The sequence below is a fragment of the Gracilinanus agilis genome, chromosome 2 (assembly GCF_016433145.1).
Source record: "Gracilinanus agilis isolate LMUSP501 chromosome 2, AgileGrace, whole genome shotgun sequence".
Classification (NCBI taxonomy): domain Eukaryota; kingdom Metazoa; phylum Chordata; class Mammalia; order Didelphimorphia; family Didelphidae; genus Gracilinanus; species Gracilinanus agilis.
In genome coordinates, this window is record NC_058131.1 from 572,524,532 (window position 1) to 572,542,643 (window position 18,112).

An 18,112-nucleotide genomic window follows, 5' to 3' on the forward strand; every position below is an offset into this window, starting at 1 on the left:
GTGCACTAAAATATATGCCTCTACAATTGAATACCACATTAAAAGAACTTGATCTTTGGCCATATCCTCAAGATAGTGCAACCAAAGACAAGTTTAACTGTGAAGCTTCATGACATGCTGAAAAACAATCAAGTAAAACAGCATTTTTAAAATGATCAAACCATACTTGTTGGTGGGTTGGTAAAAAACAAAACAAAACAAAACAAACAAACAAAAAAAAAAACGAGGCCACATTTTATTTACTGGGGTTAATGGAAGGAAAAAAACCACACACTTCAAAATTTGGTATTTCTAGCATTGTACAGGTTATTTATTGCCTAGGCAATAAAATGCTGCATGATCTGCTACTATGAAATTAAGTCATTTTAGATAGCTCATAGCTGCCTGGTCTTGCTGCAGAGAAGGTACCACAAATGGAATTCCACTAGTCTACAGCCTGCCATACTCATCACTTAACATGATGACATACCCTCCCCTCCTCCCCAAACCCAATCACATAGCTACCTAAACTGCATAAAATGATAGTCTTTTGCAAAGCAAATCCTTCAGTCAGGAAAAGTTTGGTGTGGGTTTTCCCCCCTTCTCCCCCTTAAATTCATAAAAAATTTTAAACTATTACATCACACAGACCTATTAAGGCATTTTAGAAACTGTCTTTCCTAAATGATGACTATTTCTGAAGCTCTTAAAATTTTGCTATCTATAATATAGCATAATTTCTAGATTTGGAGAGGCTGCACTGAAGGAGAGATACACTTTTTATAAATTGCTCTGTGGCAAAATGTTTAACTGAATAGTATTCTTTGATTTGTTCAGAACCAAAAGGTCTAAGCTTCAAGCACTTAAGTTTGAGGGTTATACCATTGCAACAGACCATCCTGATGGAAAATGAGCAATAATTAAGGAATCCAAACATCCATTTATTAAACTAAGGCTAGTGAAGGCTTCGCATGAAAAGAAGCTGCAGTCATTTGGGACAAGTAGGTGATTTTATAAATTTGAAATTAAAAAAAGACTTAAGACATAAAGAAATTCAGAAGTAGTAATGAAACACAAAAAAGTGACCACAAGAATTACAAATATATTTAAATCTCGGACCTGGGGAATGGACTATACACAGCCTTCTAAGGGAGAAGCGCAGAGCCTTATATGTTCTGACAACACTGCACCTTTGGCTTGTTTTCAGTGGTTGGTGGGACATGGATAGGAACCACATTGTTGCTTGGAGACATGTCATTTTCACGTCTGTCTGACATTTGCTTCTGAGAAACAATGCGATATATTTCTGCATAAAAAGAAGAAGTATTTAGAATCTTTAATTTTAAAAACCCGTCAACAGCTGCCATCATAAAGGCTTGTGTTAGGGGCAGTGTTTTTTCCCAATGGACTTAACAATTGTTTTTCCTATTCAAATAGTCAATGTTTTTTATTACAGTTTCCCTTCAGGTATGAAGAAAAGCAATGTGTTCTTTATTTCAGAAAAAAAACTCACAAGAGATTAGTGAAATACCTACTAGTTCAAAGAGCAACAGATGAACTGAGAGCTGAGACTAAAAATGTCACCACAAGGAAATTAAAAGACACTGGTCAATGAAAAAAAGCCTAAAAATGTCGCTGATTCAGTGAAGTAGATGTCTAACCCTTTCTTATCAGACTCACTATAAATCTGTCTAGAACAAAATATGTAACCCAATTTCTTAAACATGCTGTGAGTTTTTTTAAAGGTAATCTGATGCAGTGGAAAACATTAAATATTCAGCTCCTTGGCCTACTAAATGACTTTAAAAAGTTTCACATTTTTTATAAAACCAATATTGTGAGAGGCAGGATAGAACAGTAGTTAGAAAGCAGGCCTCAGTACCAAGGAAAACCTGAGGACAAGTCTAGGCTGCAGTTGAATGGCAAGTCATTTAACCTCTCAATGATGCAAGCAATACTCCAAAAAGGTAAACTAAAGAATAGAGGACAAATGGCATTTGTAGAGGGAGTTTACTTACCAGGTCCCTACCCTGACAAACATAAGTCTAGACAAAAACAAAAAAAATTAGAAAAAGACACCCACAAAACTAAACTACTTAGTAAGTAAATGACTGCAAAAAAAACTAGCAGAAGTGAGCATGTGTATGTTTTAAATTGGGGCAGTTTGTCCTCTGTTGTATCTTCAAAGTAAATAACTCTGTAAAAGCCAAAAAAATTTTTAAAGAGGATGGAGGGGAATCAAACAATTAATCCAATTTTTCAAAGGTAAAGAGAAGAGCAATCAAGTAATCCAACAGCTTTAGAACCAAAGTCAAAGCTTACTACAAAAACAATAAATTATTCATTCTTTTTTTCCTTTGGATTTCTTTCCCTCAAGCCCAAATTCCTTTGGCTCATTATTTTTAGAAAGCATTTAAAAAAATTTTAGGGGGAATAAGATGTAGAATCACATATTTAAAGCTAGACGTTTTTGCCTTCTCCTCAATCATCATTTCAGAGAGGAAGAAACTTAAGGTACAGAAAATATATGACTTCCCCATGTCAGGTAATAAGTGGCAGAGCCAAAAACCAAACTATGATTAGTAAAGGAAAAAAGCAAAGAAAATCAATAATTTTTATATCTCAAAGATATTAAACATATAGAAACATAGAAAAAGGCAGAGACAGACTTGTGAAAGCAGGTTATGATTACAAAACAGAAAAGCTGAGCAGCTTCAGATAGCACTAGCCAATGGCCAGACAGTTTTTTGTAGTTGGGTCATGCTTATATTTGTTTCAAGTGACCATTCTCCTACCTCCAAAAAAAAAAATCTAGGAATCAAAATACCAATGAAAGAAGGATAAAAAGAAGAGTTTTGCAAAAGAGCAGAAATAGAGAAAATGTTTTCCAAATGTCACAGATGTTACTTAACCTACTTAAGACATACCCAGTCACCAGAAGTTAAAAAAGGGAAAACTTGAATAAGAGGGGAAAAAAGGAAGCAGATACATTCTACCTGGTCTGATCAGAGAAAGGAAAAATTAGCAACTTGTTGAACTGGGCAAAATGAGTTAAGTTTTCTTTTCTTACAGGCAATGAATTATATATTTCCCTTCACAACTAAACAGATTACAAATTACATGCAATTCTTATGGTAGTTAGAGGCAGAACACTGCTGTAGTAGGAAAAGCTCTAACCGTGGACTCAAAAAGACCTGAATGAATTTTAAACATGATCAACCTATAGTAAATACAAAAACGTATATTTCTACTTGTGACAAATGGCAATAAGCAACATATCTGCATAAAGATTGTAAAACATGGTTTTATAGACCAGGAATATTAGCATAGTTTCCATAGCTTTCCCCAACCCAAGTAAGAATCATTTTTTTTTTTAAAGTAGGGACACAAATTTTGCCACACCATATAAATATAGCTCTAAATTTCACCAGTGCCAAAGGGTGTTCACTTTGGTAAAAGTGTTCACTTTGGTAAAAAAAATATTTCTAAATCATTCCACCATAGGGGAAATTCTCACAGTATTTAATGCTACAGAAATAAAAGGGTGTTTTGCTTTTCTATGGGTAAAAGATTCTACTCTATTGGCTTAACTGCTTTTTTTCCTTCAAAGAAATGGCATCAATAAAAACATTTCAAATTACTGAAAATTAAAGATACAATATATTACTAGTAATAATATGTAGCATGTGGTAGTTTTCTTCTTCATCTATTGAATCTTGCCCACCTCTAAGGAAGGACTAGATATTCCAAAACCCACATGTGTTACAAAGTATACTTTGGAAGTATCATAAACAAGTGATGACACTGTGTTGCTGAAAAGAAACTAGACTAAACTTTAGAGATTAATGGCTCAATTACCAACACATCAACTTCATGATGATCAATTTAGCTCAGGTTTAAACTTCTTTAGAGTTTAAGGCTGCAAATTGGCATTACAGTGACCTGGCACCCTGTGAAATGCTTACCCAAGTCCCATTCGTGGGATGCAGGGTTCATACTATTATTATTAAGCTGCTCATTTTGCAAGCATAAAGTTCTAGTCCAAAGGGCAATATGGAAACAAGACTTTCTACAAAATAGAACTAGTTATTTTTGTAATACATTTTACCACTGTAAACATCACTCCCTCAAGAGAAAAATTTTTAGGAGTTTAATTCGAGTTGCTATGAATTAATAAAATAACTGAAAAGTAGCATGTGTTGGCACCACAGATGTCATCAAATCAGGCATCAAATAAAGTCTTCAAAATAAATAAACTTCATAAAATGAGACAATTTCTAATATGTTAGTACCTCCCTCAAAGACATAAACTTCTAAGGAAAAGAGTGTATCCTAGCTGGTTTTATATTAAACAAGCAACATAATGTAGAGTGGGAAAAACAGTGGACTTAAGAAATGGCCGTGTCTGAATCCTGGCTCTTACATTAACTAGCTGCTTGAAAGCTATGCCTATTTTTTCATCTGTTAATGGTGATAATGAAACTCCCACTACATACATACTTCAAACACAGTGAGAGAAGCTATTTGTAAACCTTAAAATAGCTACTATGAATATAAGCTATGATAACATTTTAAGTTGCCACCAGATATCATTAATTTCTTCTAGAAACCCTACAGGTATACCAAGAATACTTTCACACTTAAGAGTCATCATAACAACAAATGAAATGAAACAAAACTTCCCTCCTCTGAAAATCAGATCCCTGAAAGAAACTGGAAGAATTTGGGGGAGCAGTGAAATAACTTTTAAGTCATTCTCGAGTTCAAATGCTTTTTAGGGAAGGAGTGTGCCATAATGCCAACAAGCTTTCTTTTCTCTGCTAATGACATTTTATAAATAAAAATATCAACTGATTAAAGGAATAATGTTGATAAAACTCCAAAATATCATTTGGCATTCCTCACACCTAATTCCTCCCCAATACCAGAAAAAACTCACATGTGTTTTTTGTATATAGCTTTAACTTTTTAAGTAGGAAAAAAAATCAAGCCCAAGAGAAGTAATGTCCTGCATTATATAATGTCTATTTATGAAGCAAACCCATCCAATTGTTTTAACAGTTGAAAGAAACAAATCCAGTATATGCTGCAACAGCTTAGCTTGACTGGCATGAAAATGCAGTCATTTTAAGCAAGAAGGAAATCAGACACATCTGTAGGCACAACCTTGTGATGGCCATAGATAAAATAGATTTCTATGGAGAGAATTGGAAACAAAATTAATTTATGAGGGGTAAAGCAAAATGGGGTTTTCAAGCCAAATCCAGTCCACTGCCTGTTTTGGTATGGTCCAAGTCATTAAAAAACAACCAATTTCTATATGGTTGAGAAGCATAAAGCTATAATATGTAAAGCTTTGATGTAAATGAAATTTAAAACAATGACCAAATAAAATAACATGACATCTTGACCTTAAAAGCAGCCTAAATTTAATTTTGACACAAAATGTTAGCCACAACTGATAGTCTCTGATGACCCTATTTATTCACAGAAACACAGGATGTCAGAGGTAGAAGATATCTTCAAAAAATTTTTATTTCACTCAATTTTATAGCTGACTCTTAAGTTTCAATGACGTACATAAAGTCATATAGCTAGTTAGCAGTAGAGGTGGGACTAGAATCCAGGCTGACTAGCTCTTACTACTGTTTTTATCTTCTAATATCTCTTGTACGTGCTGAAAATTCTACTGATATAGACACTTACCTCACACTAGAACTATTGCAAAAGTCCACTGGTTTCCCCCTCTAAAGTCTCTCCTCACTCTAATCCATCCTCTACTAATCTTCCAAAATGATCTTACTAAAGCTTAAGTCTGAACATGTCAATCCCTTATTCAATTAAACTCCAATGGCTCCATATCACCTCCAGGATCAAATATAAAATCCTCTGATTACTATTCGAAGTCCTTCACATCCAGGCCCCATTGTACAATTCCAGTCTGCTTAACATCTTACTCACCACCCCAATGTGTCCAATGTGATCCACTGACCCTAGCCTCCTTGCTGTTCCTCAAACAAAAAATTCTAACTCCCAATTCCAGACATTTTTGCTGGCTGTTCCTCATGCGTGCAATTCTCTTCCTCTTCATCTCTGCCTCCCTGTTTCCTTCAATCCCCACTAAAATCCCACTTTCCACAAAAATTTTTTCCTGATTTCTTTTAATGTTAGTTTCTTCCCTCCGATAATTAATTCCAATTTATCCTGTATTTATCATTTGTGCAGAGTTGTTTGCATGTTGTCTCCTCCATTAGAACATGAGCTCCTTAGGAATGGAAACTTTTTTTGCCTTTCTTGGTTTCTCTAGCACTCAGCATAGTGTCTAGCACATAGTAGGTGCTTAATAAATCATTACTGACTGACACTGATAGTATCCTTACCATCATATAACACATCATCTCTGCAGTAACATAGGTGGATATAAACATCATAGGATTTGTAGTCACACTGTGAATATAACGACTTCTTGATTGCCCGAACCATAGTCAAAAAGACAATTCAGAGAACAGGTCCAAAAAAAGATGTTTCACTTGAAAGCTACTTCAAAAGCATCTGACAAGTCCTGACCTAATTCTTCTTTTTTAAACACAATATGAAAATTTGTAAATTATCCATATTGAATTAATTTCTTTACAAAGTTACTCTTCCTGATTTCTACTATTTCATTATTGTACTACAGTGCTACAAAAAACAGCAAGTTTTAAAATGTCCATACATTAGCATCCAATACTATGTGCAAAGGCACAGAGTAGTTTGGGGATCTGTGGCAAGCAGGGAATCAGTCTATCAGCTTATTTAAACTTCAATCAAATTTTACCCAACATATGCTACAAAATGTTCAAAGGTGTTCTATATATCCACATTCTAAAACAGCAAACAGCTTAAACTCTGACCCTTATCTACTACTATTCCAGTCTTTTCTGGATGTTAATATATATGCCTGCCTGATTTTAGCTAGTATAAAACCCCTTGCTTCTTTTACATGCCAAGAGAGAGTACTGTTCAAGATTTTTTTTTTTTCATTTAAGCTTGAAGGAAAAAAAAAAACAAAAATGCTCAAAGATCCACTAAAATATTTCAGAGCTAAATAGACCCACTGCTTCAAAGGGACCCCATATCTTTTTTCTTGTCTGGATACTGGCATTTATCTAGTGAAAAGTACATTCAAGAATAACCTTGTGTATGCTACCATGGAGAATAAAAGAGGAAAAAGAGTAATAAAGGAAGTGAACAAACTGTTTCCAAAATGATATTTGGCTGGAGGTCAAACTGGATGGTAACATTCAAAGAACAAGAACTGTGACTAATTCTGTGCTCTTTACTATTATTACAACATTGATAGCTCTCAAATTATATTCATTGTGTGGTACTCTCAGAGAGGCATGAGATTTATTTTCAATTTCTAGATTCATTTATTTAAACATGATATATTACCTAAACTTCAATTCTTATTGGTATGAATTCAAAATACAAGTCTTACCTGTCAGGATTGTCTGGAAAGCAGCTTCTACATTTGTAGAATCTAAAGCAGATGTCTCAATAAATGACAAGCCATTCTTTTCTGAGGGAATACAAATAAATCAAAAATCTCTCTGAGTTCATCATTAACAGCCAGATCAAGCCTTATTACAAACAATGAAATTATATTTTAAACAGAAACACATCCCTAATGGTGGAAGTAGGAGAATTTTCTGGATCATACTAGCCCAACTTCTTGGGCAGTCCCATTGCTGTACTACATTTATTTTACTAGACTCATCTATACTTCCTTCCACCTTTCTCCCAAAGAATTCATGCAAAGCCTTGCTTGAAAATAGTATATCAAGGGGGCAGCTAGGTGGCTTAGTGGATAGCGCCAGGCCTGAAGACATGAGTTGCTGGGTTCAAATCTGGCCTTAGACACTTTCTAGGTAAGATACTCTGGGCAATGCACTTAACCCTAATTGCCTAGTACTTACTCCTCTTCTTCCTAGGAACTGTTCCTTAGTATGAATTTTAAAACAGAAGGGAAGTGATAAAACGAAAAGACAAGACAAGACTATATCAAGAGAAAACATCCAAAGCATCACTAAAGGCTGGAATACTATTTAACTCAAAACGGTTACTTATACTTGTATCAATTTTACTCCTTTTACATCCTTCTTTCCTCCACCAAGCTGTAAACACATTCTTTTAAGACAGCACAAAGACTTCCACTTATCAGGTGTTTAGTAAATGTTTTTGAGTTGAGCAATAAATGATATATATCATCTTCTTATGCAACCCACTAAAAAGTTACAGAAAATTTCATTTAACATACTCAATAAGTCAAGTAAATTTTTCAAGAAAGCAACTGGATTGGAATCTGCCACTAACTCATTCTGTGACTTTGAGCAAGGAATATCAACTTTATATCTGTTTTCTCATATGTAAAATGAGTGTGTTGCATCTGGTTATCCACGATGTCTCTAAGGAAGAACTTAAGAGATTAAAGATGGACAAAATTCTATTATTCTAAATACAGGGTGACCCTAGTATCCTACCATAATGACTCACTGGTCAAGAACACTTAGACTCTTACCACTAACACTGGGCAACATCCACAAGGGTTAGAAATACTTTTAGGTATATAAGGGCTTTAAAAAGATAAACTGAAAATGACAGTAAAACACAGAACATTCCTGAATGGAGAAGAAAACAGCTGAGGACATACCTAACCTTTAATGTGACTCCTAGAAAAAGACAAAAAGCTACATTCAAGCTTTTACCTATGGAAATAGAGGCAGCACAGTCACTAAAAAGAAGTGACAACTGTATCAATTCTGATTAGCTTCTCTTGGGTCATATCTTTTGGAGTCGGGAAAAGTATAATCTGGACAAGTAGACACAGGGCATTACAAATGTACCAAAATATAGGAGAGCAAGTGTCTCCTCCACTGGAGTAATTAATGAGAGATATTGTTGTAGCATTGTATCGTTAGCACAGGGGTGATGGGGTTAAGTCTTTATAATAAATAAGCACTGTACGCTATACAGCTCAGATGTATAAGGAACCTGGAGTCCCACATTCCATGTCACTATCATAAACTTGCATATAACTCATGAACCAACACTTGTTGAACTACTTGGGAGGATGAAAAAAATCCTTAAAATATCACTCTTTACACCTATCAGAATGGCCAATATGACAGTAAAGTGATAAATATTGGTGGTGATATGGCAAAACTGGGACACTGATGCATTTTTGGTAGAGTTGTGAACTGATCCAATCATTCTAGAGGACAATTTGGAACTATGCCTGAAGGGCTATAAAATTGTTTGATTTGGTAATACCACTATTAGGTCTGTATCCCAAAGAGACCATAAAAAAGGGGAAAGGACCAACTTGCACAAAAATATTTACAGCAGCTCTGTTTGTGGTGGCAAAAAATTGGAAACAGAAGGGATATCCATCAATTGGGGAATGGCTGAACAAATTGTGGTATATGTTGGTGATGGAATACTATTTTACTATAAGGAATAATAAGCTGGAAAGCTCTGCATGAACTGATGCAGAGTGAAGTAAGCAGACCTAGGAGAACATAACAGCAATATTATACCATGATTCAGCTACTTTCAGCAATATAATGATCTGGGACAATTCTGACAGACTTATGAGAAAGAATGCTATCTACCTCCAGAGAAGTTAGATGTAGATAAAAGCATATTATCTTTCACATTAGTTTAATTGTGGTTTTGAGGTTTGGGCTCTCTATGACCAATATAAAGTATGTTTTGTATGATAAAAATGTATAATCCAGATCAAATTGCTTACCATCTTTGAGATGGGGGAGGAAAGGAGACAATTTGGATCTTATAATTTCAGAAAATGTATGCTGAAAATTGTTAATGTGTATAATTGAGAAAATATCTTTAAAAAAAAGAAAAATAAATACTTTTAAAATCAAGCACTGTACTCTTCAAAATCGCACAAAAAAGAACCACCTCACCCTCGGGCAAATGTCTTATATAAGTTGAGTCGCTCTTTACCTGCAAATGCTCTTGCTTCATCTGTAGGGACTGCTCTGAGATGGCGTAAATCACTCTTGTTGCCCACAAGCATGATAACAATGTTACTATCTGCATGATCTCTCAGTTCTTTCAGCCATCGCTCTACATTTTCGTATGTAAGATGTTTAGCAATATCATAAACCAGCAAGGCACCTACTGCTCCACGGTAGTAACTGAAAAACAGAAAAGTTTTCTATTAAAAAACCAACTACTACAAAGCAAAAGGCAAATTGGAGTAGGGTCCAATGATTAGATTTTTACAACTAAATTTCAAAGTCCTTCTGAGAATTGGGTTCTTCCTGGGATAAAGTTATGGACTCTTGGAGGTTTCACAATGCACACTAATTCAGTTGCCAAGCACTGCTTCACAGACCCGGAACTCCTTGACTTACGCTGACGTTATAGCCCGGTATCGTTCTTGTCCTGCTGTGTCCCATATTTGGGCCTTTATTGTTTTCCCATCAACCTGGATGCTTCTTGTTGCAAACTCCACACCAATAGTACTCTTGCTTTCCAGATTAAACTCATTTCGAGTAAAACGAGACAGAAGATTACTCTTCCCCACACCAGAGTCTCCAATGAGGACAACTAAAAAGACCAAAAAAGAGGAAAAAAGTTAATATCAGATATTTAAGAGGAAAACAGTACTATACTTTGCTTCTAGGAAAGTGAAATTTAGCTTAGTAACAATAAACAAGAAATCCTGCATCTAACTGATTTTCCCCCAGAGAATTCATGTGCCCAGCTCCTAACACTGCACTCTAAGCATAATTTCATTTTTTAACCAATATCTACCCAAATATTATTACATAAATATTTAGTTCATACAGCACTGAGACACTTTCTCTACATACAATTTAAACTATAAATCTACTAAACTGGCAACAACTAATGTATTAGCCACTATGAAAATTAATATCAACATTGCTATCTTGGATGACAGTATCTTGAAGACAAGACTGTGAAGTCTACCAAATACAAAGTTGGGAAGAACAAAAGTATCTAATAATAAGATAATAAAGGATTAGGGATTTTATGTGCAGAATGTCCCCGCTCAATCTGGGTGTACTGTCAGGACTCACCCCCAGGCCAAAGTTTCAAAGAGAGACAGTAGGTTTAAAAAAATCTCACCACCCAGAACACAGAAATATAACAATGACACTTTAATACTTTTATTTATCAGACTGGCAAGAAGCTAGGGATAGGAAAGATTACTAAGGACCGGAAAGAGAGCCTTAGAGAGTCCTGCCTAATAATTTGGACTTGCTATGAGGCAAAGCAATTATAGCTAAGAGGGGCTTCCAGTTTCACTTGTAACTTTTTGATATCTAAAAAGTAGGTTTTGATTATAATTTACAATCTTATGATAAGGATCCCTTTTATATTTCCCACAGCTAAGCAAAATGCTTATAAGGCACACAGAAAGATACTATGATGATATTACAGAATTTAAAAGTATTGGTGTGGGAAATCCCCTACACCAACAGAAATTCCTCTATAACAAGAGAGTTTGCAAGAGTTACTGAAGCTGAAAATTCATTACTATGCTGCTAACATGCTTCTCCAAGCTAGGCTGTTCTTTGTCCAACAAGATAAAATATTTTGTGAAAATTTATTGACAAGAAAAAGGTGATTATTTTTAAGTAAAAAGAGCAAAACCTACGTGACTGTGCATTTATTATTTAAAAAATGATAAACTGGAGTTTTAAAACATTTTCCTTTTAAAAAGTAAGCTGAGTTTCAGAAATTATTCTAGTGTAACTTATTTATTTACTACCTGGCCAGATCTTACCTTATAATAGAATGGATTGAAGCTTTTTTTTTTTTTGGTAGACAAAAGGAAAAATGTTTTATTATCTTAAAACAGCAAACATTCCTGCTACTAACTCCCCCAACCTTCTAAACTAACTATTGGTTCTGTAAACCAGATCTAGAAAATTAATAAAATAGAGTTAAAAGTAACAAACAAGGGAGTGCCTTATAAAAAGGATAGGGGATTTTGGGGGTTGAAGGGGAAGTGGAGTGGAAGAGCTCACTATACTCTGGCCAGAGAGCCAAGACAGTCCATTATGCATTCCTTCCTTGCCACAAGATCGGATACAAGCTGGCCTCTGGACAGTCTTGGAGGGAGTTACTTTATCAAAAGCATATCTTTCTGGCTTCCTCTGTCAGCTGATTCAGCAAGAAATCCTCCAGGACTGCAAAGACTACATGAAGCACAAAGTATAATTGTTTTTAATTGTATACATAGGCAATCCATAGATGTCTTAAGAGATTCTGACAAAGGATATATTTTAAGTATTAAGTAGGATCATAGAAACTAAAAGGGAGGTTAGAGACCAACCCCTTCATTTTACAGTTGAGGAAATTGAGGCCCAGGGAAGCTATTAAGTGACTTGCCTTGGATCACAAAGATAGGAAGGATTAAGCTGTCTTCCAGACAAGTCCAGCAAGTGAAATCAAATCCTTCATTATACCCAAGTTATTTTACACCCAGGGCAAGTCCAACTGTTTACAATATTAAACAGAACATTCAGAAAATCTCCTTTCTATCCTCAATATCTGGCAGAGGCATAAATACCTAACATGAGGGTGGAACAGGAAGAGTAGGGGAAAAGCCAATGTTTTATTACTCTTCCCTTTCACAAGATATTCTGATGTGTCAGCCTTTTGAGAATTAGTCATTCAATTCAAAGACATACCACTCATTAGCAAGGTATCCAGAGTAAATTTCATCTTAAAAGAGAGCCAGTCAAGATAATATGTACCATACACAAAATTTAAGAAACCAACCTCACCCAAAAAAACAAACAAACAAAAAACCAATAGCTTTAAGTAGGTGTTTTTGTTTGTTTTAATCAGGTTAGCATTCTACAGGGGAGAAAAAAGCCAAACAGATCTGAGAGAATGCTTTAAACTGTTATCATTGCTTCAGTTTCCAATTTCAGGTTCTAATTGAAATTAATCTAGTTTTATATCCTAAAATCTTTATGTAGTTACCTCAAACAGATCAATTTTAATATAAATATATTTAGCTGCAAACTAAAATTAGCTTGTTTAAAATTCATTTCAAACCAATAACATACCTTATGAAATTAATCTTAGAACTTTTAATTTTTAACAAGCTTACCTGAAAACAAGGATATTAAATATATAATTTATGTCTAAAAATACACAAATTCACTAAATTAAATCACAAGTTAAACATTCACAGTTAACAAATTTAACTATTCACATTCAAAGGTATCCAGAATATGAAAGCTGTTTCCAATTGGAAATGTGTCAATTGGAAATACCAGTGTCAAGCCCTACTCTGAGAGAATAGAAGATTCTAAATAACATATAGAAGATAATCGTTCCACTGGCATAATGTTTATAAGATAAAGTAGGAAATTTATGTAAAATTCAACCTAGAAAATTTTTCCCGTTCAATTACCAATACTATTGCATATTTCAGCTCCCAATATTCTTAAATGGGCTCAGTCTACAAGAAGGCAGGAGAAAAATTCTTGAAAAAAATCATCCCTAAAAGAAAAGAGTAGAACTTAACTTGCCAAAAGAGCACCAAAAAAACTTTTGCATTTAATGAGATAGTATGTACAGCAAATCATAAAGCATTCTATAAATGCTAATTATTATTATAATCATCATTAGGTTTAAAAGATCTAAATTTACAGTGAACTCACTGGTTTTGACATGGAGAAAACTGAGTTATTTTTTCTCCCAAACACTTAAGCTTGTCTAATTTCTCAATAGAGAAAACATTTTATCTCATGAAAAACGGCAGGCTGGATTTCAGCTGAGGTGTGCCTAATTTATACTCCTGTGTGCCACCTACTTCTTAAAATAGTCCTTAAATAATAAGTCCAACTACATTATTTTACTAATGAGTTTTTCTACAGACTCATTTGTTAAGCTATTTAACATGATATTAAAAAATAACTTGATTCAATATCATTAGTCTTTCTAAAAAGAAGACAGTTCTAATTTGTACATATCTACAAATATTGGAACAACAAAACATTTTTAAAAAGAGAAATGGGTATGGCTGTCTAAAGTCTTGATAATTTTTCCAGATTCAGCAGATCGTAGTGATGCAATCTAAAACTGAAAAAGAAAAAAACAAGAAAAAAAGGCAAAGTTCCTACAACATATTTCTGACATTCCTTGGAGAATTAACTATTACTAAGAAAAAAGGAGAAGTAAACTTGCTGGTTCATGTATTTCTAATCAATGGAATATCCACCCAGAAACATTTCCAGAAAAATGTGACTGACTGATCTACTGCCTAAAATGAGACATAATTTCCTAGAGGGAAGAGAAAGTGATCTTTTTAAGAAATCAATAAGCATTTCTTAAGGGCCTACTATGTGGTAGGCATCTTGCTAGTGTTGCTGGGGGACAGCCATCCTTTCATTTCCTACCTTGCTTAACTCCTTTGTCAGCACCCACCTATAATCCCACCCATTTCAGCTTATTTTTTGTGTAAGTTTTCTCCCACTAGATAGTAAGCTCTTTAAGAGAAGATACTGTCTTTATTTTTTCCACATTTGTATCCCTAGCACTTAGCAGCACATAGTAGGTATTTAATAAGTGTTTACTGACTGCTACACATGAGGATATGAATGCAAGTGTGACGATAACATGCTTAGGATTTTATGTTCTACAGTGGAGAAAAAGGATAGAAATTCACGGATAAGTAAATATAGCATATATACTAAATAAATATACAGTAATGGGAGTGGGGGAGGGGGTATGTAATAAGTGGTGAAATTAGAGAAGATCTCCTAAAGCAGATTACACCTAAACTTTAAAGGAAACCTCAAGGGAAGCTCAGGGTACCAAGAGTAATTGAAAGAAATGGGAGCATTCCAAGTATGCCCCTCCCTGCAATATTGCCACAAAAGAAAAAAAAAAAAGACACAAAGGCAGGAAATAGTATGAGATGGGGAGAGAAAGTAGCCAGCTTGACAGAAGCACTAAATACTAAATTCGTAAGGGAGACTGTGTAATCAGCCTAGAAATTTGGCTGGAGCCAAATTGTGAAGGTCTTTAATCAAAGTACTTGGTATTTTATCCTAAAAAGTAATGTGGAGCCACAGAAGTTTCTTGAGTAAGGGAACAAAATGATCAGATTTTTCTACTTTTTTATTTAGTGATCTATTCCAGTGCCTAGTACACATTAGGTGCTCAAATACTAGTTGAACTAACATTTAATAAATAACAAAAGAGAACATCAAGGTCAAACCCAGCAAAGGCCTAAACAAAGTTAAAGTCATAACCTCAGCTTGGAATGCTCACCCTGCCCTCCAGTACTACCTAACTCCTTTCAAACAATCCTCCACAATCACAATGGCCTGGAGAGGATTTCCTGCAGGCAGAAAGTAATCTTTAAACTCAGAGCTTCTAATAGTAGCTCCACATTCTACAGTAGTTATTCATATACTATCTAGCAGGGCAAGAGCAGGCAGGGCCATCCCCTAAAAACTTAAAGCAATTTCTCTGAAAGTACCCTCCTTTAGATATATACACTCTAATGTAATATTAAAACTAATTTTAAAGATCCTACTTTTTCTAACTAGATATAGGTGTAAGTTTTCAGCTCCTCCCCCAAACCAAATTAGTCAGCCATCAAAGAGCTACCTTCTACCTAGAGATGGCCACACCTCATGGGGGTGATGTAATTCATATTAGAACACTAACCAACAGGGGTATCTCCTCACTTTAATATGGTAATTCTGCCTTTCCAGATTTGGCTGAATAATTCCCAAAGCTAAATGCATTAGGGCAATCTAAAATTTTAGTACAAGTAGAAATGCTTTTCTCAGTAGGAATTTTAAAATTCCCTTCCTTAAATTATATATGGACTTCTTCATTTGTTTTATGAAATTATTAAGAGTTTAAAACCAGCAAATTAGGGGGCAGCTGGGAAGCTCAGTGGATTGAGAACCAGGCCTAGAGACGGGAGGTCCTAGGTGTTCAAATCTGACTTCAAGACATTTCCTAGCTGGGTGACCCTGTGCAAGTCACTTAACCCCCATAGCCTAGCTCTGTTCTACCTTGGAACCAATACACAGTATTGATTCCAAGATGGAAGATAAGGGTTTAAAAAAAAACCACTAGCAAATTAACTGGTAAAATTTAACAAATATCATTAAAACATTTTTGAGTATTTAAATATCCTGATGCCTATAATAAAGCTTTAAAAAACTAAGGTTTAGGTTTTAAAAAAGCAGCACTAAGGAAGCTACATTTTTGCTTAACTTTCTTAGGCCATTTTTAAAAAACTTTAAAAACCAAACAAGTTCACTATGTTGAACATAACACTATAAAACCAAAGAAAGCAAAGATATAAGCTTCCCTTCCTAATCTTTGTGACTAACATTTGTGTTCAAAAACTTAAAGGCAGATATTGTTCTGAAACCAGGAAAGCAGAAAGTTTTCCTGCTGGAAGAAGGGGCTTTTAGAACATTAAATCAAGCTTTTGTTTTATATTTTGGAAAGTATATTACTACAAAGTACTCATTAAAGTACCTAATTAAAATTTCACTTTACATAAATTAATATCTTCCTTAAAGAATCTGAAAGTCTCTCGTTTTAAACATTTTTTCAATGAACTGCAGTCTGACAACACAAATCCAAAGTCTCCTTTTGTGACTTCTAAAATACACCTTTTGGCCAAGTCTCTACAAACACATTTTTTTAAAAAGGGAAACGATATGCAAAACAAGGTGCCCAAAACCTGAAGCTGAATCAATTACTAGGAAAGGACTCCCAGGCAAAAAGAGGAAATGAGTTCATTAGCAGATAACTACTGGATGATTTGCAGAGTAATATTTCCTGCAGCATTAAGCATGAACTCTAAACACCAATGGCAAAGCTAGAAATAGTTAATCTACTCTAACACTCTTTTTAAAACTCCATCCTCAACAGAAATGCTTTAGTATCAATGTTTTTCCTTCCCTAGTATTAATCTGAGTTCAGCACCTTCCAGCTGGCTGCCCTCCTAATTCAGGTGCAGAAAGACAACCAAGAGAGGCTGTAAAATCATTCATTGGACAATTCAATAATCTCTCACTATAAAGGCAATACCCTTCATTTTTGTTTATCATTTGTTTAACTCAGCAGTTTCCTAATCCCTCCAAGATCTGTTTTGCCTATGAGAACTAAGCACTTATCCTTCGAAAAAAGAGATATCCCAAATGGCCAAATGAGTACTCAATCCGGAGGGGGAGGGGGGGTGTCCCAGAAGCCTTCCTTTCACACCCTCTAAAATGGGCAAGGTTGAGTCCTCCCAATTTTGCAGCAGGAAACAAACCAGACCATAGCGATGTAACAGGCCAGTGTTTGTGCAGCACACAATCTTTCCTGCTCAACAACTGGGCCTTCAGGTCTGACAAGGTGAACAACCCCCACCCATCCGCAACCCCTTCCCACAGAGTCAGAAGGCCTTACCCTTCCCTTCCCTTCCCAGCCCTGCCCTGCCCCGGGAGAGGGAGCGGTCAAGGAGCAAAGGGGAGAAACATGAAATCATGCAAACCTCCCGGGTCTACGACAAACGTGGGGGTTTTCCTTTCTTTTTCTTTGGGGAGGAGGAAGGGGAGTAAGAGAGAGAGGTAGCATGATTCCTTCTGCCTCCAAACCTGCAAGTCTTTATAGCACCTACTATGTGTCAAGCACTGTGACAAATAAGCGCCAAGGCTACAAAAACTCCTCTTAAGACCTCTGCCTACGTCAGGGTCCCATTCTAAACGGGGGGCAGAGGGGGAGGGCACGTACACAAGCCAGCCCGGGGAAAACAGAGAGGTGCGGTCGGTTCCTAGATGGAGGGGGGCGAGACGGCTTCAGGAGAAAGAAATGATCGGTTGCAGAAGAGGAAGAGCCGAAGAGGGAAGGCCACTGGGCTAGAAGGGAGAAAAGAGCTAGGCCCGAGAAGAGGGACCGAGGCCAAGCTAGGGCGGGGGGACACACCTAAAGGGGGGGCTGGGCGTCGAGGCAGAAGGAGGCGACGGGCCTCCGGGTCCGGTGGCCTACCTCTCAGGACCCAGGACCGACTGCTCCGACCCCCGCCCCGGGGGAAGCCGGCCGGCCGGCTGGAGGGGGG

General features: G+C 35.9%; 1 protein-coding gene across 1 annotated transcript in view; it reads right to left on the reverse strand.

Moving 5' to 3' along the window:
* Nucleotides 1-219: 219 nt before the first annotated feature.
* Nucleotides 220-18,112, reverse strand: part of RAB11A (RAB11A, member RAS oncogene family) — a 23,043-nt gene continuing 5,150 nt past the window's right edge. Inside the window, exons 2-5 of the mRNA XM_044662413.1 lie at nucleotides 10,401-10,596; nucleotides 9,988-10,181; nucleotides 7,460-7,540; nucleotides 220-1,285 (exon numbers count right to left, since the gene is read on the reverse strand). Coding sequence (XP_044518348.1) covers nucleotides 1,146-1,285; nucleotides 7,460-7,540; nucleotides 9,988-10,181; nucleotides 10,401-10,596 — 611 coding nt within the window. The 3' untranslated portion in view covers nucleotides 220-1,145. The remainder of the gene's footprint in view (nucleotides 1,286-7,459; nucleotides 7,541-9,987; nucleotides 10,182-10,400; nucleotides 10,597-18,112) is intronic.